This window comes from Lepidothrix coronata, unplaced genomic scaffold, assembly GCF_001604755.1.
Source record: "Lepidothrix coronata isolate B3197 unplaced genomic scaffold, Lepidothrix_coronata-1.0 Scaffold12, whole genome shotgun sequence".
Lineage (NCBI taxonomy): Eukaryota > Metazoa > Chordata > Aves > Passeriformes > Pipridae > Lepidothrix > Lepidothrix coronata.
In genome coordinates, this window is record NW_016690192.1 from 8,212,224 (window position 1) to 8,234,161 (window position 21,938).

General features: G+C 45.6%; 2 protein-coding genes across 3 annotated transcripts in view; one reads left to right on the forward strand and one right to left on the reverse strand.

Moving 5' to 3' along the window:
* The window catches only part of LOC108492882 (serine/threonine-protein kinase TNNI3K), a 31,932-nt gene extending 15,237 nt beyond the window's left edge, over nt 1–16,695 (forward strand). Inside the window, exons 9-25 of the mRNA XM_017805716.1 lie at nt 88–192; nt 834–928; nt 1,547–1,696; nt 2,388–2,474; nt 3,492–3,548; nt 4,562–4,654; nt 4,740–4,797; nt 4,923–5,117; nt 5,464–5,568; nt 10,118–10,170; nt 10,337–10,389; nt 11,672–11,804; nt 12,513–12,622; nt 14,084–14,143; nt 14,351–14,520; nt 15,097–15,176; nt 15,301–16,695. Coding sequence (XP_017661205.1) covers nt 88–192; nt 834–928; nt 1,547–1,696; nt 2,388–2,474; nt 3,492–3,548; nt 4,562–4,654; nt 4,740–4,797; nt 4,923–5,117; nt 5,464–5,568; nt 10,118–10,170; nt 10,337–10,389; nt 11,672–11,804; nt 12,513–12,622; nt 14,084–14,143; nt 14,351–14,520; nt 15,097–15,176; nt 15,301–15,377 — 1,681 coding nt within the window. The 3' untranslated portion in view covers nt 15,378–16,695. The remainder of the gene's footprint in view (nt 1–87; nt 193–833; nt 929–1,546; nt 1,697–2,387; nt 2,475–3,491; nt 3,549–4,561; nt 4,655–4,739; nt 4,798–4,922; nt 5,118–5,463; nt 5,569–10,117; nt 10,171–10,336; nt 10,390–11,671; nt 11,805–12,512; nt 12,623–14,083; nt 14,144–14,350; nt 14,521–15,096; nt 15,177–15,300) is intronic.
* Nucleotides 16,696–19,416: 2,721 nt separating this feature from the next.
* LOC108492691 lies at nt 19,417–21,904 on the reverse strand. 2 transcript variants are annotated; one of them, XM_017805286.1, is made up of 2 exons: nt 21,262–21,904; nt 19,417–20,811 (listed from the first exon to the last, which is right to left on the reverse strand). In XM_017805286.1, the coding sequence occupies exons 1-2, from the start codon at nt 21,859–21,861 to the stop codon at nt 20,767–20,769; spliced, it is 645 nt and encodes a 214-aa protein (XP_017660775.1). In that variant the 5' UTR covers nt 21,862–21,904; the 3' UTR covers nt 19,417–20,766. The 2 variants fall into 2 exon arrangements, with proteins under 2 accessions (XP_017660775.1, XP_017660774.1); XM_017805285.1 differs by having other exon boundaries at nt 19,417–20,816; nt 21,262–21,903.
* Between the last annotated feature and the right edge of the window lie 34 nt (nt 21,905–21,938).

Genomic DNA, 21,938 nt, shown 5'->3' on the forward strand with positions numbered 1-21,938 from the left:
TGAGTGCCCCAGAGCAGCTGTTGAGTGGGTTTGGGGCTCATGGGAAGGCTGGCGTTGCTAACAACTCTGTACTGGCTTCCTCTTCAGTGCCTGTTACAATGGGAAGTTTGAAGTTGTCAAGGAAATAATTCAGCTCTCAGGAACAGAAAGTCTCACTAAAGAAAATATATTCAGTGAAACAGCTTTTCACAGGTGAGGTGTTCAAATGCCATTATCAATAAAGCTCCACTAACACACACCTGCAACACAGCGTCCAAAATTACCAACGTCTCAGCAGCTGCCAGGTGAGGGACAGAGCAAGCAGAGAGCTCAATGGGGAGGGTGAGTTTCTATCGTGAGATACAGGAGAGGGCATGAAGTGAGAGACAGAACCAGAGTGAGGAGAGAGCAAGTGAGAGCAAGGAAGGTAGGAAAGGCACCAGGTTCACCAACACCTGGATGGACAATGGTTCCTCTCCTTGTCCAGTCTGGGAGCTGAGCCCAGCCCTTGTTCCACCTGTATGCCTGCTGGAGGCAAGTACTCTGAATGAGAAACCAGGTGGCAGAGCACAGTTTGGTCAGGATGCTGGAAGTTTGTAAAGGGCTATTTAAGAGATGGTTTGCAACACAGACTGTTTGCACAGCTGTGCAAAATTAATTTATTCAGCAATAATTAGAATGTTTCTGAAACAATAAAAAGGAACATGCTTTGGTGGATTAATCGTGCATTTGCACATTTCTAAAGATCCTTTATTACTGCATTTTTACCTCTCTGTTATTCTTTGTAAATTTTTTGCTACCCAAGGCACTTCTTTTATGGACTATAGCATTCACCACTCCCTTTACTTCTGCAGCGCTTGCACCTATGGAAAGAACATAGAACTTGTCAAGTTTCTTCTTGACCAGAATGTTGTAAGCATCAATCACCAGGGAAGAGATGGGCACACAGGTAACATCACCATCCTGATTGTGTATGAGGGCATATACCAGCACTAAAATATCAGGAAGCCATACACCATCAGGATTTCCAGGGTAATTCCAAGGTAATTGGATGACCAGCATCCAAGTACCTTTCAGACAAAGCACAAGTTTTTGAAATATTTTTACAGGCAGGCATAAAAGTGATAAGACTGCAGTGAGGATGTGTCAGGCTTGTTAGCATGTATATGAGTAACAAAACCTGGCCTGAACTGTTCATCCTATAGCGAGGCTTCTAAGTAGTGTTAGGAATTATTCTGCAAGGAGCTAGGCTTCTGGGATATAGTGTCTGAAGAGCTGCGCACACCCCTGTCCCTGCTACAAAAAGCTGCCTTTGTTTCTACTTGCTTTTCCCATGTGCAGAGTCATTAAATGTGGTTTGCAGGTGGCAGAGGAAATGCTGACACGTTGTGCAGAGGCAATAGATTGGTTCTTGTAGCCTTAATGTTTAATTTCCACCTCTTGCCTCGGGTATTTTTTGACAATATATTCCTTTATCGAGGAAATCAATCTGTACTTTACAGTTATTGCTGCAGTGATATTGCTATGTTGTGAGACTTGTGCTCCCCACACTTCTCTGGTGTTCCAGGATTGCACTGCGCTTGCTACCACGGCCACATTCGCCTTGTGCAGTTCCTGCTGGATAACGGAGCTGATATGAATCTGGTAGCGTGTGATCCCAGCAGGTCCAGTGGAGAAAAGGATGAGCAGACCTGTTTGATGTGGGCTTATGAGAAAGGTATTTCAACTTTCTAATTTCTGCTACAAAATCCATAGGAGCCGTGCAGCAAGGAGAGGGCAGCATGGGAAGGAGATAACCCTGCAGAATAACTCTTCAGTGCCTGCAGACAGAGTTCTCACCACCTGCTCTCCAGGTCCTGGCACAAAGCACTATAAACCTCAGCCCTTCGATTCTTCTCAGATCTCTGTTAAATGTCAGCTTAATCCAGCACAAACTTCAGGAGAAGTGTGTTTCTGTGGTGCTAAAACAGTTGTCTGCAGCAATAAGTGACAAAATTTGTCCGGGTTAGGATTCCAAAACAAATTTTTCAGGCACTGGTTTCCCTGTCAGGTCTGCTGAAGACTGTTGTCAACTTCCATTGCAGGATTTCTGCAGCAGGTTTTTCCTTTGCCATATCTCACATTTTAGGAGTAGGTGGACTCATGAAGATAACATGCTTGTTTTTACTGGCAGGAATTTCCCATATTTCTGCAGTTAAGAATCACAGTAGGTTTCAGATTAGCACCACCATGTCTTTGTTTGCATATTTTATAGGCATGTTGTACATTTTTTTTAAAAGATCCCTTGATTTTGTATAAATCAATCAATTAAAAACAAAAAAACAAAACAAAACAAAACAGAAACAACAAAACCAAAAAAAGACTACTGAGTTACCTGCAAGTCCTTATATTTCCTCCTTCTTTCCTAGGTCATGATGCCATTGTGACCCTCCTGAAGCATTACAAGAGACCTCAGGATGAATCCCCCTGCAATGAATACTCCCAGCCTGGAGGAGGTATGGGCTGAGCAATCACTTTATTCTCTAACCAAAGGCCTGATCCAGAGAATGCTGAAGTCTCTGGAAATGATCCACCCATGTCAGGGAGCTTTGGGTCAGTTCTGCCTGGCACAAATAAAATCAGTGTTATGGGACTTGCCATTTTCCAGGTACCCTTAATTTATGTCAGAAGTCTTCCGTTATCTTAAATTGGAGTTGTCAGCTCATGTTACTCCTGGAAAGAGGAGCCCAAAGCTGTGAGCTGAAGATGAGTCCCTGTCAACCACTGCTCACACCTTTCCTCATCCTGAATGCCTTGCGTAGCTGTTCTCTTTGTGCTATTTAGTTCTGATGTTTCTTTGGTGGTTGATATTTTTTCCTTCTGTACTCAGCCCCCCTCATATTTTTTAATATCTTTTGATATCTGTTTCCCCCTTGGAAATAATTAATTACCCTTTTCACTACAAAAAGACTCATTTGCATTGGTAACTAAATGACAAAAGCCAGGAAGAGGAATTAAACAAAACCTTTGGCTGTGTGTTGGAGCACTGCCTCGGAGAAGATGAGGATGCTGTACCCTGGGGTTTGTCTGGGTCATGTAGTGCTCCAGGTATGTAAACAGGAGAAACCTACAACCAGCAGCAGCATCAACCTGCTCCCTGCATCGTTTGGCCTGTTCCAGGTTTAGGTGTAGTATAGCTCAAGTGTACATAACTCTTTATTAGACTAAGGTTATGTGTGCATTGGAAATTATTTTGGCAAGCAATAAGCACACCCAGGGAGATTTTGTAATGCTGATTATTAAAAGGACAACAACAAAGCAATACAACACCCTGATCTGCTGTACCCCTCACTGTGGAGAAAATTAACTGTATCCCAGCCCAAACCAGCTCATATCAGATGCGTTTGTGTATTTATTTGAATTCTCATCCTTTATTAGTCATTCTTTCACCCATCAATGCCTCATTAATTTATCAGCACAGACACTTATGCTGTCATTGAACTCCATAAATTTCACTCTGTTCTTTATTTCAGATGGTTCCTACGTGTCAGTGCCGTCCCCTCTGGGGAAGATTAAAAGCATGACAAAAGGTATTTGCAATGGCGAGGGAAAACTTGAACTTTTGTGGTCTTTTTACCCACCATGTTTGTCAGCCTGAATATCTTGCACAAGATTCATTATTCCTGAAATTTTCATTGTTCATCGTTCCATTTCCCTGGGATAATTTTATGAAACAGCATACTTAGCTTTGCTACTCAGCATAATGACAATTCTTGTATTTATGTTATTTTCATTTACTTTAAAGAATGTATTTATTTTTATTTCTTCGAGAGAAGACTGTTTTGTGAATTAGCATTAATGAAATACCCACTTATCCATGAATGAAAATAAATACCATATTGAATCCCACTATAAAATGCCTGGATTATCTTTACAAGAAAAATTCTGTTCAAAAATATCTTGTGTTGCTCTGAAACAAACACAGATAAAATATTCTGAGAAATACTTGCATTTTGAAATATTTCCTCCTTTTTTATTTTGTAGTGCTTTCAATTTTCCTCTTTAAATGTTCACTGAATATATTCAAATCCTTACATCTTGTACACAGCACCATCCAATTGTTCCATTTAGAAATATTATGATAAACTTTATAGCAATAAACCAAAAAAGTCAACAAGATAGAGAGATTTGACAACTAAATTTAGTTGCAAAATTTAGATTCCACATGTCACTAGGATCTGGCTCTGGAATAGCATCTCCAGCAACAGCAATCAGCACTGGATGCACAGAAAAAAAGAAACTGATTCTCCATGTAAGGAATTTTGTGCAACCATGCCATGGCACAGGCAGAGTTTGGGGATGAGGGAAAGTGCTCATGGCTGATGTGCTGCTAAAGCCAGGAATGCCAAGGCAACTGTGGCATTGCAAGGATTTGACTGTCACTGGGTTTTGCTTTGGTAATGGAAGAAAGGGAACAGGATTAGCACTCAATTAACAGGGGAAAGTCAACTTTCTCAGTGCAAGGGTTCTGAAGTTCAGTGCTTTTATGTTCTGTCCTCCCCTGACCCATGTTTTGCAAACAGGATGAATGTTTCTTTTGCAGAGAAGGCTGACGTTCTCCTCCTCCGCGCTGGTTTGCCGTCGCACTTCCACCTTCAGCTCTCCGAGATAGAGTTCCACGAGATTATTGGCTCAGGTACCAGAATGGAAAGTGCATCCTCTTGAAATATGTGATGTTCATAACAAACATCTCTGTGCTTATTTATTTTAAATCATTTTAGGGTCTTTTGGAAAAGTCTACAAGGGACGATGCAGAAATAAAATTGTTGCCATCAAACGGTACGTTTGTCAGGCTTTTCCATCCTGTTTGGACAATGGCCTAGTTTGAAGTATTAAGAAAGCCCATATTTTATGGTATTTTATAATATTTTTGCCTTTCTGTTTTCTCTCGTGTCAATCCTAAGCTATCGAGCCAACACCTACTGCTCCAAGTCTGACGTGGACATGTTCTGCCGGGAGGTTTCCATTCTCTGCCGACTGAACCATCCATGTGTCATCCAGTTTGTGGGAGCGTGCCTGGACGACCCCAGCCAGTTTGCCATCGTCACCCAGTACATCTCCGGGGGATCGCTCTTTTCCCTGCTCCATGAACAGAAGAGGTATTCCCCTTATCCTCCACTCAGACTTTCTGCACAGAATTTGAAAGAGTAGGGAATCTGTGCTGATGTAAATACACATTTCAGTATAAGCAACAGAAAAAGGAACACACTAGAAAATGCTGATCTTTGGTTCAGTTAATTTGGTGTACAAGGGAAACTGGTAATCACAAAATTGTTATTGTCATTATTTTACAATATATAGATTTACATTACATAGATTATATAACATTATTTTGTATGAAAAACAATTTTGAAGGTTGCATGATTTACACATAAGAATAATTTACAGACAATTTTTGTCTGCTTATTAACTTTGAGTAATATTTTTTTTTTCCCCAAAATACAGAACTCTTGATCTGCAGTCTAAATTAATCATTGCTGTAGATGTGGCCAAAGGCATGGAGTACCTCCACAATCTCACACAGCCCATCATACATCGGGATTTGAACAGGTCAGTTTCTGTCTTTAACCTAAATAATCAGAGAACATGAAGGCTCAAAGACACAGGGACCTCCACAGACTCCTGTAACCACGTCAGGTCTCATTAGCTCTGAGCTGAAGTAATCTCAGAAGTGTTACACAAACCCCTACAAGTTGCAATTGCCAAACTGTCATTGTCCTTGAAGGCGGCAGTCGCTGAAAAAGAGCATTTTCTTGCATCTGTTTGTTTGGGTTTTTCTGAATTTCCGTTTCTGAATTCTCCGTGTATTTTAGCCCAGCACCTGCTGTCAAATAGTACTTTGTCACTTTCCCTTGTCACTTCATCTTCTTCCTTTGTTTTGTCTCTTTTACGCTAAGTATTTCCCTGTAGTTACAAGTTCATGTGTTTCTTGATTTGCTTGGCTGGTTTGTTACAGCTAAAAGCAGCTCTGATTGCTCTCCTCCGAGAGCTGAGGTCTCACACAGGACCAGGCACTCATCCCTCTCTTTGGTGGTATCTGAGTAGGAGCACTGAGTCCTCAGTGTCTACAGGAAGAAGCCCATTCTTGCTGTTGTAGTTATGAGAACAGTCTCGTGATGTGCATGTTTCAGCAACAGGGGGTGAAATACCTAAACTGCATTGACTGCAAGATTGGAGATGAAAATGATCCTTTTGCTATGGCAAAAGCTCTGTCAGCCCTTGAGAGCAACAGGCACGCTGGGGTGGCATCCCCCACTTTCGCTCTGAGTCTCCTTCACATCCCCGCGTCACTGCATAGGTTCCTTTTGGGCCACAACCCACGGTCTCTGAGGGAGAGCCTTGTTTTCAAGGCTGCAGCTCTTGCCTTGGCTGTGATGCAAGCCGAGAGCCCTGTGCCTGACCACTGCAGCCTGTGGGACTGCTCTGGGGCAGCCAAGGCTCAGACTAGGGCAGCCAAGTCTCAGCTCAGCTCCGTGGTTCGGGCCTCACAGCTCAGCTCCAGGCTGTGGTGGCTCTTAGAAGGAGGATTTTAAATAACATTTTCCACAAAAGAAAACCCAAACTAGTATCTTCCTAGAAAGCTGGAAAGCATGTAATTGCCCCACAGAATTTTTACAGATCATATTTGTGAGGGTCAGAAGATAATTTGCTGTAGGGACACTGCTGTCATTGATGTGTGCTGATGAGAGCAGCTCAACTTCAGTGCAAAAGCAGTTGTGTTTGCAGCATGAGTCCCAGCCAGCCCACAGGCACAATTACCAGATGAAAATCTTTGCAACAATTTAAGAGAAAGACCAAGAGTGAAATTGTGTTAAGTTTTGCCACTGGCTTCATAGGAGTCTCATATTTTTTACCTTAAATTCTCACATAGCTTGTAACCCCCTTTGTGAGTTCTGAAATCTAATGCACCACACATAATGCATTAAATAAATCGGCAATATGGCTTGACAGAATAGAGAAAGAAATGAATCTTTCATGTACTGTACCCTGGAAAAGGGGTTATCCTTCCATTTGGAGAATAATTGGGAGTTTTATTTTGCTTTTCACTTCTGACAGCTATCCGCAATGGTGACACGTATCAGCTTATTACTACTTACACCATGGTGAGGGATGACAGCCACAATGATTATAGCACTTTAATAAAAAAGAGACCATTTTAGTATCAATTCAATTTAAGCCATAACAGCTGAACATGGCTGGAGCAAGCCTTTGAGCAACTGACCTGCATTTGATGGCTCTAACTATCCATGAACAGTTCTGAGAGCTGCTTGGTGAGAGAGATGAAAGAGAGGATGGCAGCCTGGTGGTAATGGGGATAGAGTCTGCGACTCCTCTTTGTTCAAACATCCCTTGTGAAATCTTAAAATAGCTGTTGCTTTTCATTAAACCCACAGCATGTTAAAGGCAGAAGGATCTTTTCATGGCCCTGATCTCTGGGAAAAGGACATGCTGTGCCTGTCACTTGCCATGGGAGGGAGAACCTCCATGGCTGGCAGACCCAAGAACCATCCTTTCACAAAGGCAGGATGATTGCACATTAGTCATTCTTCTCTCATTTTCTTCCTTCCATGGTTTCATGAAGAGAATGATGCTTGCTCTCACCATTGCAATCTCTGTGTGATCTTAACAGAAGACAATTAATTTCTGATTCTGCTGAACTCATTAACCTTCTGCCTGCTCAGCTCAGCTCAGTTTTGTCTTCTGTATTTCTCAAAACAGAGGTTTAAGAGTTCCTTTCTCATCCAAGATTTTCAAATTTGCAAGTGCCATTGAGGCAAAAACAGCATTTTTGAGCTGTACCTTCCAAGCCCTGTTTCTGTGTGCTGTATTTTTTACTATAGAAAAGAAAAATCAGTAACTATAGCATTCACTGGAAGTAACAGATTGACAAAACCCTCCAGAGCCTGTGTCCTGCCCTCAGATATGTCCATCCATGTGCTCAACACCAGAATGAGCCTTTCAGCATTGTTTGTCATATTCTAGGCCAGGAGAGGTTCAGGTTGGACATCAGGGAGAATTTCTTCATGGAAATAACTGTCAAGTACTGGAATAGGCTGCCCAAGGAGGTAGTGGAGTCCCCATCCCTGGAAGTGTTCAAGGAATGACTGGATGTGGCACTCAGTGCTCTAGTCTAGTTGACGACGTGGTGGTGGGTCACAGATTGGACTCAATGGTCCTGGACATCTTTTCCAACCTTAATGATTCTGTGAGTCTATGAAAGGCTGTTGCATGCCGTGAGGAGAAAGGGCCTGTCAATTGATTTCTCAGCTTCTCAATAAAAACTGTCAATCCAGGTCTTGATTATGCCTTGACTTGTCAAGTCGTATTTATTCAAGGTCTACACAATCCTGGAGAAGACTGAAGTTGAAGCTAGGGCTCAATGCAGTTTATTCACATTGAGACTTGGGGATATTTTTTGTCCCTACTGACAGAGGCCAAATTTGATTGAAGACCACAGCAAAGTCTGTAGCTTTCTATGACTTGTGTACCTACACTCAGTCCAGGGTGCAGCCTTCAAGAGTCTCTCTAGTTCAGCTTTGTGTTTGATTCATATTTTCATTTGGCATCTAGTGGGGATCTCAAAAACAATTCCCCATGTCATACTCAAATCACTTCAATATTTTGATGGAGAGTACGTATGGGAGCTAAAATTAGATTGAATATAAATCAAAAGAGTCACGATTACATTTTTATGATTAAATTTATCATCCCACGTGTTGGTTTTAGGTGAAACTAGAAATCTTAAAGACAGTGATTTGTGAAAGTCCTGCTTGGGAGAGCTTAAATTTTTTCTGTCCTAAAACTGTTATCTGGTGAAATTTGTGTTCCTCACTTGACTGTTCTTGTGTCTGTCTGCAGCTCTAATATGAGCAAGTTGTGCTTTTTGTTGAGATCATCAATATCACTTTCATTTTTTTCTCCCCATGTAAGCCCTGGCCAAATTTTTCATTTGTTTTTACATACACTTTTCACGCTTCTGAATTTACTTGAATCAGTCAGCATTTGATAAATATCCTGTCAGCAGCATTGTGTCCACATTCCTGCACTTTTATGTTGTGATTTGCTCAGCCCTTCCAAAGCAGAATCACAGAATATGCTGAGTTGGAAAGGACCCACAAGGATCATCAAGTCCAGCTCCAGGCCCTGCACAGGACCATCCCCAAGAGTCTCACCATGTGTCTGAGAGTATCATCCAAACGCTTCTTGAACTGTCAGGCTTGGTACTGTGACCAATGCCCTAGGCCCTGAAGGTGTAGGGATTGGGGTAGGGAAACCTTCATCCCAAGAGGCACTGGAAGCTTGTGACCTAGCTAAGGCATCTTGTGAGTCTTTCCTCATGTTCCCACTTTGTCTGAAAACCTGTGTTTGTGTTGCTGATTTCTAAAAGCCTTGGTCAAATGTTGGATTATTTGGTCGAAAGTTTGGCTCTGTGATCTTGGAGGTCTTCTCCAACCTTAATGATTCTATTATTCTATGGTTTTATGAAATGGCCTTTTTTTCTACTTCCTCATGTGTGTTCTTTGCTGAAAATTAAATAAGTTGCTGTAACATCCTTGAATCAGTAAATCAATTTTCAATAGATTCTATATATACTTTCCCTCCTAACTGATGTTTTGCAATAGGCAGAAGATATTTTGTGTGCATGGTCCATTCTATATGGACTCTTTGGATCTGCTCCTTCCCTTCTATACACCGTCATAGATTTGGGATTACCACCATGAATTTACACCTACCTAAGCCTTAGAAAAGAATCAGTCCATGCAGTTTTATTTGAAGGCCATCACTGTGCTTATATTCAAATATCATCTTCATCACTGAGATTAAGTGCACTTATTTAATAAAACTATTAGACTTGGTCTGTAACTAATTACAGAAGCTGTTTTGCTCTGGTATTGATTAAAAGCTGAAGCTTTCGGTTTGCCTCTCAGAGTTAACGTGCACTTTCTAACAATAAATAAAAGATGTAGCTATAGACATTTGACTACCTATGCAGGTAATTTGAACTCCTCGAGAGTGTATCTATGACCCAAAAACTGTAACATTTTCACCATTTTTAAGACACTATCAAACCATTACCTATAGTTTTTTTTTTCCCCAGTCACAATATTCTCCTGTATGAGGATGGTCATGCTGTAGTTGCTGATTTTGGAGGTAAGGAGTTTTTGTGAACATTTATAAATTAACCCCAAATTCTCTAAAACTAAACATGTGCTGGCTGAGACAATCCTGTAGGATTGCACTGAATACAGGGCTTTTGTATAACAAGGTGCGTGTCAGTATTGTCCTGACAGTAATTATTTTTCTTGTTCTGTTTCAGAATCTCGATTTCTGCAATCCTTGGATGAAGACAACATGACAAAACAACCTGGGGTTTGTTTCTTGTTTTGTTCCACATAATTAATATCAAATATACAGGCAAACCCTGTTTAGGAGAAATTGACATTAGAAATATGTTTATTGGAAAAGGTAGACTGCTGTAGTTATTTCATCTCTTCAATGTTTCTCTGTTTTGGCTTATTTTTTTTCCTTGAAGTGTCTTTACTCGCAGAGATGAGGGAATATATAACATCTTCAATAGAAAACAATGTTTTATAAGGTTGTCTTGGGAGCTCTATTGCCCAAATTCCTTTCTAAAGAGTGAATTTAATCCACCCTTCCTGACTGACTCTCACACACATTTGTTGGCGGGTGATTCTTTTTCCTAGCAGAAAATCAGTTCCTCAACACTGATTCCCTTATTTCACAGTTCTTTTCTCCACAATAGCCTGTTGCTCACAGTCAGATTTACAAGACAGTTGTTGTTGTCTTTGAGTCCAGATGCATCCCATGTGTCACTCCATGGCCAGGAATATTCACATCATCCTAACTACTAATGTGATGTGGGACGGGTGATGCCAAAGGATGAGTAATACTACACCAGGGCTTTTAATCAGCACTTTAACTCCCTGTAATGGCACTCACTGTGTGAGGAGCAAAGGTTGCTGTTTAGACCCAGGTCCTGCCAGGCCTTGGTGACATCCCACTGAGAAGATCTGTCTTGAGAAGGGCTGTCCTGAGAAGGGCTGTCCTGAGAAAGGCTGACCTAAGGAGGACTGTCCTGTCCTGTAAAAGATGCAGAGTAAAGAAACCAAGGCACAAGGAATCTGAAAATCACCCCAGGGAGAGGCCAGTTCCTTGTGAAGCAGCCTCAGAATTCGGGGTCTGCAGGCAGTGGCAAGACCCCAAGAGAGCAGGCCCAGCCCAATACAGCTGTGATCAGCTTTTACTTCTCCCAGCTGAATCATATAATTCCTATCATTTGGCATATATTCATATATATATATATCAGACCTGATGATGTGATCTGCAGGCCTGGAGGCTGGGCTTCTTCTTTTATTCTCACCCTACTCTCATGTTTAAAGTCTGCTCAGCCTGGCTATACAGGGCTGAGACAGCACCAAGCTAATGCAGTTACATATCATGTGCAGTAACAAACATTGACTAGATTTTGCAAGCCAGGTGAAAATTTTTCCTGGCAAATTACCAGTTATTTTATGAAGTGATGGAGGCAGGAAATAAGAAAACAAAGGAAAACAAACATACGAAGACAGGAATAGGTGCATGTGTGAGGAGGCAAACTGCTAATGTGTGACTGCTGTTCCCTGGTGCGCAGAACCTGCGCTGGATGGCCCCCGAGGTGTTCACCCAGTGCACGAGGTACACCATCAAAGCTGACGTCTTCAGCTACGCTCTGTGCCTCTGGGAGCTGTTAACGGGAGAAATTCCATTTGCTCACCTGAAACCAGGTAAGATGCTCAATGAATTAGTATTTTAAATTTTTCTGGACTGGAGAAGTAGCTACACTGTGTAATTTTAACCAGTAGTTTACTGAAGTATGTTATTAAGTGCTGAGATACAGCATTTGGTGAAAAGCTCAGAAATATCCCATTATAATCATGTATATTACTCCCTGCAGATCTACATAACCTACAATTCCTTATCCAGGTCTAGAATTAGGAACAAGTCATTCTGACTGCAGGCTTTTTTGTCTCTCACATGGGTGTTGGGATTGCAAAGCCATTCCTTGGTACTTGTCCTCATGTGTCTCAAGAGAACACCCAAAAACTATGGGGGGGTGGCCTTTCCAGGGCTGCACTCGGCACTCCTGAGATTCTGACCCCCGGATGTCTGAAAGGAAGTATTAGAGGTCAAGAGTGCTGTAGGACGTGGTCAGAGCCAGCACGGGTAAGGAGGGAGGGCTCAGACCCTTCTGCCAATGAGACCCCCACTGCCATCTGTCCTGTGGCTGGAGGTGGGCCCAAGGCCATGGGGATGGGCAGCTCATCTGCTCTCAGTCTGACTGGAAAAGCCTCCTTTAACCTCCATGCCTTTATCCGCAGGTTGGATGGCTCAGTGTTCCTGTGCCTGCCCAGTGTCTCAGCAGTGAGCAGGTGTGTTCCCAGGATCTGTGTGAGTGCAGGCACTAACAGGTCTCTGTGGGCTGTCCCTTGCAGCGGCAGCAGCAGCAGACATGGCCTATCACCACATCCGCCCACCCATCGGCTACTCCATCCCCAAGCCCATCTCTGCCCTGCTGATGAGGGGCTGGAACGCCTGTCCCGAGGTGAGTGCCCCTGGCAGTGGGAAAACAGGCATGTCTGCTCTGGCTGACCCTCCCCAGAATACCAGTTTCCATGGGAAGGGTCACTGCAGAAAGCCCCCAGACAGATAATGGGGTGTGTCAGGAAATACAGGAGAGTTGGTGAATTGAGGAGGAAAGTAAATTGACATTTAGCCATTCAATGAAACCTAATTAATCATGTAGTTTTGATTATGACTTGAGTTATAGTGTGAGTAGAAAACTCCTTGCTGCTCTCAGACTTCTGTATATAACTGCTGATGACAGCATGTAACACACATTAAGTTTAAATTTATTAATAAGATGGCATATTAAAGGTTGACTTAAGCAAGCACAGAGATGGATGCAGTCCCTGTGTCTTGTCAGCATTTGCACAGCCCACTTAGCCCCAAAACCATCTTTTCAGAGTCCCAGTGCACTTTGTTACCCATCAGTGACACTCCAACATCACTTCATCTTGCCAATGTTTTAGAGTTTCATGACAGAATTATAAAGAAATTGATAGCACAGTCACCCCATGGATGGTCAGTACTTTGCACAAGATGTGAGCAAAAAGTTGTTAAAATTATCTTGCAAGGTGTTTTGCTTCTGTTCTTTATTAAACTTTCCTTCATGGATGGCAGGGCTGCTGTCACTCCTGAACTGGAGGGCTGCTGGGAGGGCTGCAGGGCTTTGGCCCAAAGCCCTTAAGTAGAGCCTACCTCTTGCAGGTGGTTCTATTGAGGACAAGGTGGTGATGGGAATAAGTAGCTTATTTAGCAGTTACCTCATTAAAGTATTCCCAGCCCTCCATTGTCAAACAGTGCTCAGGTACTGCTTCAGTCACACCTGAACTTCCCGGGAAGGCTGAGCTCTGAGCTGGGACAGAACACGGATAGGCAATAATGGAGGGCTACTTGTCATTCCCCTCACTTGCCTGATCCTGTCCCGAGTGTGGCCTCCACAAACCTCTGTGCCACTTGAAGCACACAAAGATGGACACACTTGTCCAGGAATGGGTTGGGCAGGCAGTGGGAAGCAGCTGTGGGGGGGGGTGCAGGTACAGGGACAAGGGGAGGAGGAGGACGGCCACAAAGGCAGCTTGTCTGCTGCTCGTCACTGCTGTTACTGTGTCCAAAGTCCTGTTCATGGGCAAAGTGAAAGCCAACCTAAAGAGCAGAGCCAAGAATTTATTAATAGCTTTTTTGTAATCTTATGATCTAGTCATTATTAGCTCAAATGTAATTGTTACAGAAAAAGAGATTAATTGCAGTTGAAGTTGTTCTACACACACCTCTTCGTTTCGTAACTCAGCACTGAACTTGCAGTTCTCATCAGATTCCCAAACAGACTGACAGCAATGCCATGAAATTCAGAGAAATCCCATCCCCGTGTGTCAGTCTATTCACAGCAGATCTGCCCCTTTCCATTTTTAACCCAGCTCTGCTTTTTTTGTTGTGTTCCCAGGGGAGACCAGAGTTCTCAGAAGTTGTCACAAAGTTAGAGGAGTGTCTGTGCAATATTGAGGTAAGGACCTGGTTCCCAGCATGGGGGGTCTGTGTGTGTACAAGCAGATAGGAGTACAAGTGGGGACAGGGACAGTGCCAGCAGCTGAGGACAGCAGTGGCTTTGGAGCTGCTGGAAAAGTCCAAGGAAAAGTGGGGGACAACTTATGAGAGACATGAGGAAGGACTTGTAAATATGCAGTAACAGTACCTTTTTTTTTAAATCCAGTTAATGTCTCCAGCCTCCAGCAACAGCAGCGGGTCCCTCTCTCCCTCCTCCTCCTCGGACTGCCTCGTGGCCCGGGGAGGTCCCGGCCGCAGCCACGTCGCCGCGCTGCGCAGTCGGTTCGAGTTGGAATACGCCCTGAACGCTCGAGCCTACGCTGTCTGGTCACAGGGGTGCGTATGAGCCACCCGGGGAGGGAGTGAGCCTCTGAAAGGCTTAGGCTGAGGTGACTAAGGGAAGGAGGCTGTGCTCCTGCAAGGTGGTGTGGCAGGACCAGGAGAGAACTCTGCCAGACCTGTGCTGTCACCTGTGCCCATTACAGAGATCAGGGATAAACTACCTGTCAGCAGGACAGTGGGTTTGGTTCATGACTGGAAGATAATTCCACCATCTTCCTCACCAGAGAAACTTATTTGCAGGACCCTTTTAGCAGTGACATATAAAATACATGGCAATGATCCTGGATTGATGCCTGGAATTGCTTCCAAGATGACAATGCAGATATAATTGTGAAGCCCCAAATGGGGTATTTGAGGGCAGTTACTCTGAGAATGGTAACTGAGTGCCACTGTGCCTGTGGGTCCTGCTCTTGCTTCATGACTTCTTCTTGCTTTTTGTTTACTTGAACTGCTGTGGTCCACCCCCACACTGATGTCTTTTAGTACTGTCCTTTCCTCCCACTCTGGAGAAAAAGCTCCTGTAGCCTTCATCAGTCTCACCTAAACTGACACCTCTTGTTTAATTTGCAGCACTGGGCAACCCCCTTCTCAGGGCCTGTCTCTGGATGACATGAGAAGGAACTTCCAGTACCCCCCAGTCGACAAAAATGGTGAGTTAATGCTGAGGGGTTCTCTGCCACAAGTTGTTCTGCTGCCATCGGCACTGCAGGGAGGGGGGATGGGAGCACCACTGCTGTGCAGAGCTACAGTTGACCCTCTCTCTGCACCTTGCAGGGTACGTGTCGGACCCCTTAAGCACCATGAGGTTCCACTCCTGCGGCAGCAGCGGCAGCTTCGAGGAGAGCAGCTGAGGGAGGGACCGTTCCCCTGCCGCCAGCCTGGCCATCGACCCACAGCTCTCGCTGCACCACCAAACCCCAAGTGTCACACCAAGATCCCTGAACAGCTTTAATGTTGATGGCAAATATCCCCATCCTGCGTTCTGCTTTAGCATCTCCCTCTGCTGACCTGCCCGAGAGCTGGGTTTTGGTGGTGTGCTGCTGTTCTATAACACAGGAATGCCCACAAGGAATGCTGCACTTTCATCTTGGGCACTGATAACACGATGAGATGAAAGTAAAGAAACATCAGTTATATTCCAGAGCTTTGAGGCAGATTGCTCTCAGCTTGGATGGCCCTGAGGCAGGGGGCTGTCAGCCCACTCTGGCTGGGAGGTGCCCAGGAATCACCAGCCCCATCCCCATCTAGATAAGGAGCAGCCTGTCACCCTCACCTCCCTCCACCCACCATGGAAGCTTGGTTGTTCCTGGTCCCGGCTTCTGAACCAGACCTAGTTTGGATTTCTCCACAACCCCAGACACATCCCGTGTCCCATTCCCCGCTCCATAGGTTGGCCCAGCTCCCCAGCACAGCAGCCCCAGCTGCAGTTTGTCAGGGCTCTGACCCTTGGGTGCTCTCTTGCATGCTGAGAACATGGACATATCTGGGTGTCCATCTTCCATCAACTCCTCCAGACATCCATGTTTTGCTATCCACTTGGTTTGGTTTGAGGGATTGTTTTTCCCCGAGAAGTGTAAGCTTTCCTTCAGTTGTTTGCTTACAAAAAGCAACACAGGAACTCCAAAACAAACTTTAAATGAGAAGGAAATTGTGTAAAATTGTGCCAAAACTTGATAACATTAACACAGTACAAAGTGGCATTTTTGACTTGAAGCAAACCTGTGTCAGGTGCCATTGCAATGGGCAGCCAGTGCCACAAAAAGGCCCTGCAGCAGTGACGGAGCACAGGGAATTAAAAAAGAGAATAGAGGTAGGGCAGGAGAAATTAAACTATTCCTCTACAAGCAATTACAGAGTTAATTGTGCTGTTATTTTCTGGAGTCTTTTTTAAAATTAGCAAACTGTATCTGTAGTCCTGTATGTATGCCAAGGCAGAGTGGGAGTCAGAACTCACCATTGCTGGGCAGAGCTCTGGGGGTGTTATTGAGGATGTTGTGTTCCTACAACCATGATCCCCAAAGCAGGTCTGCAATGAGGCCTCGAGCAGTGCGACAGACACGAGCTGTGACTGCATGGTGGGCTCTGCCAATGCTCTGCTGCCATGTCTGCCATTATTTCCACAGTCCTGAAGCAATAAAACTGGGGAAGAGGTGGTTTTTCATTTGTTGTGTTTCGCTTGCTGAAAACTTGAATGGGGGGAAAGGAAAACCAAGCTCTAAGTGCAGCTCTGTTACAGCTCTCCCACCACTGGCCCAGTGGTTACCTCTGCTCCGCTGGGCTCATGTCCCAGGTGCAGTTCCATTTACACCAGCAGCTGCTGGGATAATGAAGTGTCAGGATAAACACACAGCAAAGCCTGGGATGGGGCTCACAAGGGGACCTGCTGGACCCTGTGTGCAATCTTCCCAGCCCCCATAAGTTGGGATATTTCCATGGAGGGGGTTGGAACAAGAGGAGCTTTAAAGGTCCCTCCCAGTAAACCACAACAAAACAACATCCAGATTTGTCTGCAGCTGGAGGAAATCTGCTGTATTCTCTCTAGAAGTACAAGCAGTGTTAGCAGCTGGCATTCTGTGAGGGAAGAGGTGCAGAGCAGAAGGGAGAAGGTGCATCTAGGATGCTGATAAATATTCCCTACCTGACCCTAATTGCCCAGATGTTCTATATGGCAAAGCCACGGAAGCACAAGCTGATGAAGGAGGGTGAACAGACATTAGGTCTCAGTCCTTGGTTTTCATACTGACCAGAAACACCAACAGGGCAGAAAGAATCCATTGTCATATCTGAAATCTCGGTTCCAGCTCTAAGTCTCTTTTTTAACAGGAATTTTTTTTCTTCCAAATATCTCTGCACTCTGTCTTTTTTCCTTGCTTAAAGCAACCATGCAGTGACTCTGCATTTAGTGACTTGGCAACTGGGCCTGAAAATCAGAAACTAAACTGTGTTAGAGAACTAAAAATGGAGCAAGGGAGCAGACTTCATGTGCACTAATACCTCACTTCATGTGCACTAATACTTCAGAGTTCTCACAGATACCTGAGCTACTGTGTCATCCCTGAGTACCTCCTTGGAACATGTCACATGAAAACAACAAAAAAATTCCAGAAAGCAAACCTTCTATAGTTTAACAAGCCCTTTACAAAGCCACCTGCTTGAAAATAATTTTACTAGTAATTAAAATTACTGGTTCCTTGAAGAAAACAATGTCGTAGATAATTGGTCTCTATAGAAGAAACATCAGGCTTAGGGGAAAAACATGTTTCATAGGAGTGATCAGTAATACAAACAAAAACTCTGAAAAATGTTAATTACTGAGTAGAACATGCTCTGAAGCTGTTTGTGGGACTGCAAGTAGTCTGTGCTGTTCCCAGGGAAGCCCAAGGACCCCAGCACATCAAAATATTTACCAAGAATGAGACAGTCCGAGGATTCTTACCCTGCTTTGGAGACCTGCCAGTGCCTGGCAACTGTAGTGATATTTTAAATTAACATATCAGCAATAGATTAAAATAGATGATCTAGATTAAAATAATTAAAATAATATGGAGTCCAACCAGACAAGGGCTTGCACTGCAGGCAGGAGTGAACCTGGCATTCCTGCAGCACATGTCCACCAGCACGGCACAGCACAGGACAGGACAGGACAGCCAGCACAGCGTGGCACAGGACAGCCAGCACAGCACAGGACAGGACAGCCAGCACAGCACGGCACAGGACAGCCAGCATGGCATGGCCGGCTCCCTCAGAGGCCAAGGGATTGGTCATGCCTGGTTTGCACGGCTGAACCCCAAAACCCCTCAGGCAATTCCCAGCCAGGAAAGTTACCTTGCAGCCCTTGTTTCAGACAGACAGATGTACCGCTCATACGGTGCTGCCCACCACCAGCATCCCCGGCAGTGTCTGTGAGCCACCATCCCACATCCCTTTCAGCGATGCCAGGGCTTGGTGCCCAGTTCCAGGAGTGGGACTTCAAACCTTCCCATGCTGTATCCACATTGCACAGCTGGCGTGGGTTTGAACTGGTGAAATGCATCTCTTCAGTCTGTGGGATGTCACCAGGCTCCAGCTGTGCAAGACACATCTGAGGCACAACCATCAGCAGCCAGTGACAGGCAATTGAGGACACCTGACAGTTCAGGGAGTTCCAAAAGCCTTCCTGATGAGCCAAGAATGAGTTATGCCAGTGGCAACACTGTTTGATAGTTTGCTTTGCTCACATATGCTCGCTTTAATAATTAATCGGAGGGTTTTTTCTGCTGCACATCTTGTTTTTCCCCAAGTACCACCTACTTTTCACTTAGAAGTTAATTACTAATTAGCACCAGATAGGAGAACAGAAAGGACCAAGGGAAACACTTCCAAACCTATACAATTATCCTTTTCCATGGTTTCGCTTATTACCAAATTTCTGCCTGCTCAGATGACAGGGACACTAATGTTTTGAAAGTCCACATACATGTTCCTAACCACAGGATTCCTTCTCCCAGTTGTTACAACCACATGCACAAGTGCCATTTATAAGTATTTCAAGAATGTTAAATAATGAACTGTCAGCATTCCAGTTCCTTACAATCACACTGCCCTGTTCACCAAGGCCTTCTCAGATGCCCTGGGTCTCCTGCAGCCTCAAAGGGGCTCCCAGGAATCCCTGCATCCCCATCTGCATTTGCTCACCTTTAATTGCCACCCATGTGTCCAAACGCTCAGGTGCAGCCATGCCACAGCCCCAGGCATGAGCTTTGTGTGGGTACCTGCCCAAGGCAGCTTTAGCAGCACAAACACTCAGCACAACATCAGTCAGTCCTTGGCAAACTGAGACAGACACCACAGCGCTGGCCCTGCTGCACAGGCAGGGGTTATTCCTACAGTTAAACCGCTGGCAAAAACTGAAGGAGCTGCACAGACTGGTACAGGTGTTTAATAGATCCAAGTGAATGTGCAGGTCTGATATGTATACAGAAAACACAACCTTCTGAGATGGTCCTTAGCAGGAATGTGCACAGACTGCACGTACAAATGCAACTGCCTCTAATAGAGGGAACACAGCAACCACTTGATCACATTTGAGTTTCCACTCCCATGCATATTGATCTGAAGTGACTCAAAGAACCAATCCACTCAAAATCCTACTCATTTCAGCCTCATTTTCCTACTTGAAATGCAATTACAGTCCCTACTGTGTGGGGCTGAGTCTCCTGTGCCCACCAAACAGTGCCCAGAGGCTGCTGCACACCCAGCCCCAGGTGCCCAGCTCAGAAAGGTCTTGGTGGGCCCATAGAGGTGCAGGAGAGCTGAGAAGAGCCTCAGGCAGTAGAGAAGGGCAGCCACTGCCAGGCTGAGACACCTCTACACTGACCACCCTCTTGCAGCCTCAGCCCAGGCTCCATGGGCCAGGAAGTCACTTCTGACTGACACTACCAAAAGCAAAAGGCCAGGCTTTATGCATTTACAAATACTTGTTAGAATTGTTCTGATTTAACAACTTTCAACATTTCAAAGTGCCAAGCATGCCCTGAACTGTGGCCAACAGCAAGCGTGGATCCCTGAGACAGAAGCCCCTCATGCCCCCCAGCACAGGGGGCACTCTGCATGCAGGAGAGCTACCCTCCCCTAATCTGGGGTGGGGAAGTCCCCAGGCTAAAACCCTCATGTGAGGCCTCCTTCACCCCTGATCCTGCCATTGCATCTCTGCTGAACGTCCCTGGATGATCTTACCAGAATCAAACAATGGCATGCACAAGTGCCCCATGCACAGCAGTGAGGACACAGCCTGACTGACAAAAGGCTGCAGCTCAGAAAGGCAAAGACACCCCAAAAAAATGACAGATACACTCAGACATGGGCACCCTGTACAGACAAACACACACAGCACATCTGCCCTCATCCTCCTGCCTGCCTGCAGGAGCAGTGCATGGGGGAGGAGGGAAAGTTCAGCCAGTCCAGTATTCCTCTGGTTTTGGGAAAAACAAGCATGACAACTGTGGAACAATCCTGGTGATTACTGTCTTCATAATTCTGAAGCAGCACTGTTTCCTGGGCTGGCAAACACAGGCTCGTTTCAGTTGTCTGCTGCACACGGAGGAGCTGCTATGGTGAAATGTGACAGGTGGTTGTGGTACTCGCGCAGTCAACAGAGGAGTGACATCCCAGCTGGCACAAACCCACAGCTAATTGTGTGAATGTTACAGGACACAGCATTGAGGAGCTGCTGAAAAAGCTCAGAGCAGAGTTTCTTCCCCATCATGGGACTGTTCTGCAGATACGATGACTGGGTCTGGGTTTACACTGTCCTACGGAACAATGAGTAAATGTTACAGAAAATGTTCTGAACTTGGAGCTACTGAGGTATTGCTGTGACATCTCCAACAAGCAGAGGCCAGAGTAACAGCGAAACCAAGTGCTGATGCTGACCTGGTGTTCCAGAGCCCATAGATGCTGCCAGGGCTCACCCAGTGCCACCAGAGCTGCGGCAAGCTGGGTGGGGTTAGCTGCTCTGCATGGCTAGAGGGGAGAGAGGGCGGAGGGGCTGCAAGAATTAATGCCACAGCAAAGGGATTTACTCAGGATTTTGGGAACAGGAAAGAACGCAGGCAGCCGCCACCCAAAAGGATTTATCATCCCTTGTTCCAGCTACCAGCAGCAGATAATTAAGCAATGGTGCATTAAGGAATGGTGCATCTTCTGCCTCTGACAGGGATCAGCCTGGGGGCAGTGACCAATCCATGCAGGACTCACCTGACGGGGTTTGGGGCTCCTCTCACCCACGTCAGCAGCTCCTGGGCTCCCTCCGACGACGGGACTGTCCTTCCTCTGTTGCCCGGCCCCAGCAGAGTTCTCTGCACTTGCCAAGACAGCCACTACCTTGCTCTCTCTCGTGTTTTCACAGGGACCCTGCTGTTCTCCCTCTGTTTTCACTCCCGCCTGCTCCATCCCCTCCTGCTGCCCGTCCTTGCCCTCCACTGCCCCTGTCCCAGGACCTGCCAGCTGTGGCTGGGTGCCCAAGCACAGCCCCTCGCCGCCTGCAGACTCTCTTCCCATCAGCTCCATTCCCCCATCCCCATGGGCAGGGGTGCTTTGGGAGGTTTCTGCAGTCAGCTGTTCCCCAGGGGACATTGCTCTACAGGCTTCTTCGTGCCCTGAGGACACCATATGCATTGTGACCCACTCCCACTCTGCCTCGCCCTGGCCCTTGGCCCCCGCTGGCTCTGGCCCACTTGCCTCGCACCCCAGTGCTGCCTCCTGGTTCATCCCTTGCTCACCAGCCACAGCTCCATCAGCCACCCCTGCCCTGTCCCTCCCAGACTCTCTGGCTGCCCACCTTCCCTTGGCTGACATCCCCTTTGCCACTGCCACCCCTGTCCCGCTCTGTGCCCCCAGCACTCCTTCTGTCACCCCCTCCTGTACCACTGTCC

What these genes read in the sequence shown, in the direction of transcription:
- LOC108492691 (XM_017805285.1), bottom strand. Translation starts at nt 21,861, where the DNA reads ATGTCAGCCAAGGGAAGGTGGGCAGCCAGAGAGTCTGGGAGGGACAGG. An exon ending in GGAGCCCCAAACCCCGTCAG is followed by an intron (nt 20,817 to 21,261) that starts GTGAGTCCTGCA and finishes ATTGTTCCGTAG; the next exon opens with GACAGTGTAAACCCAGACCC.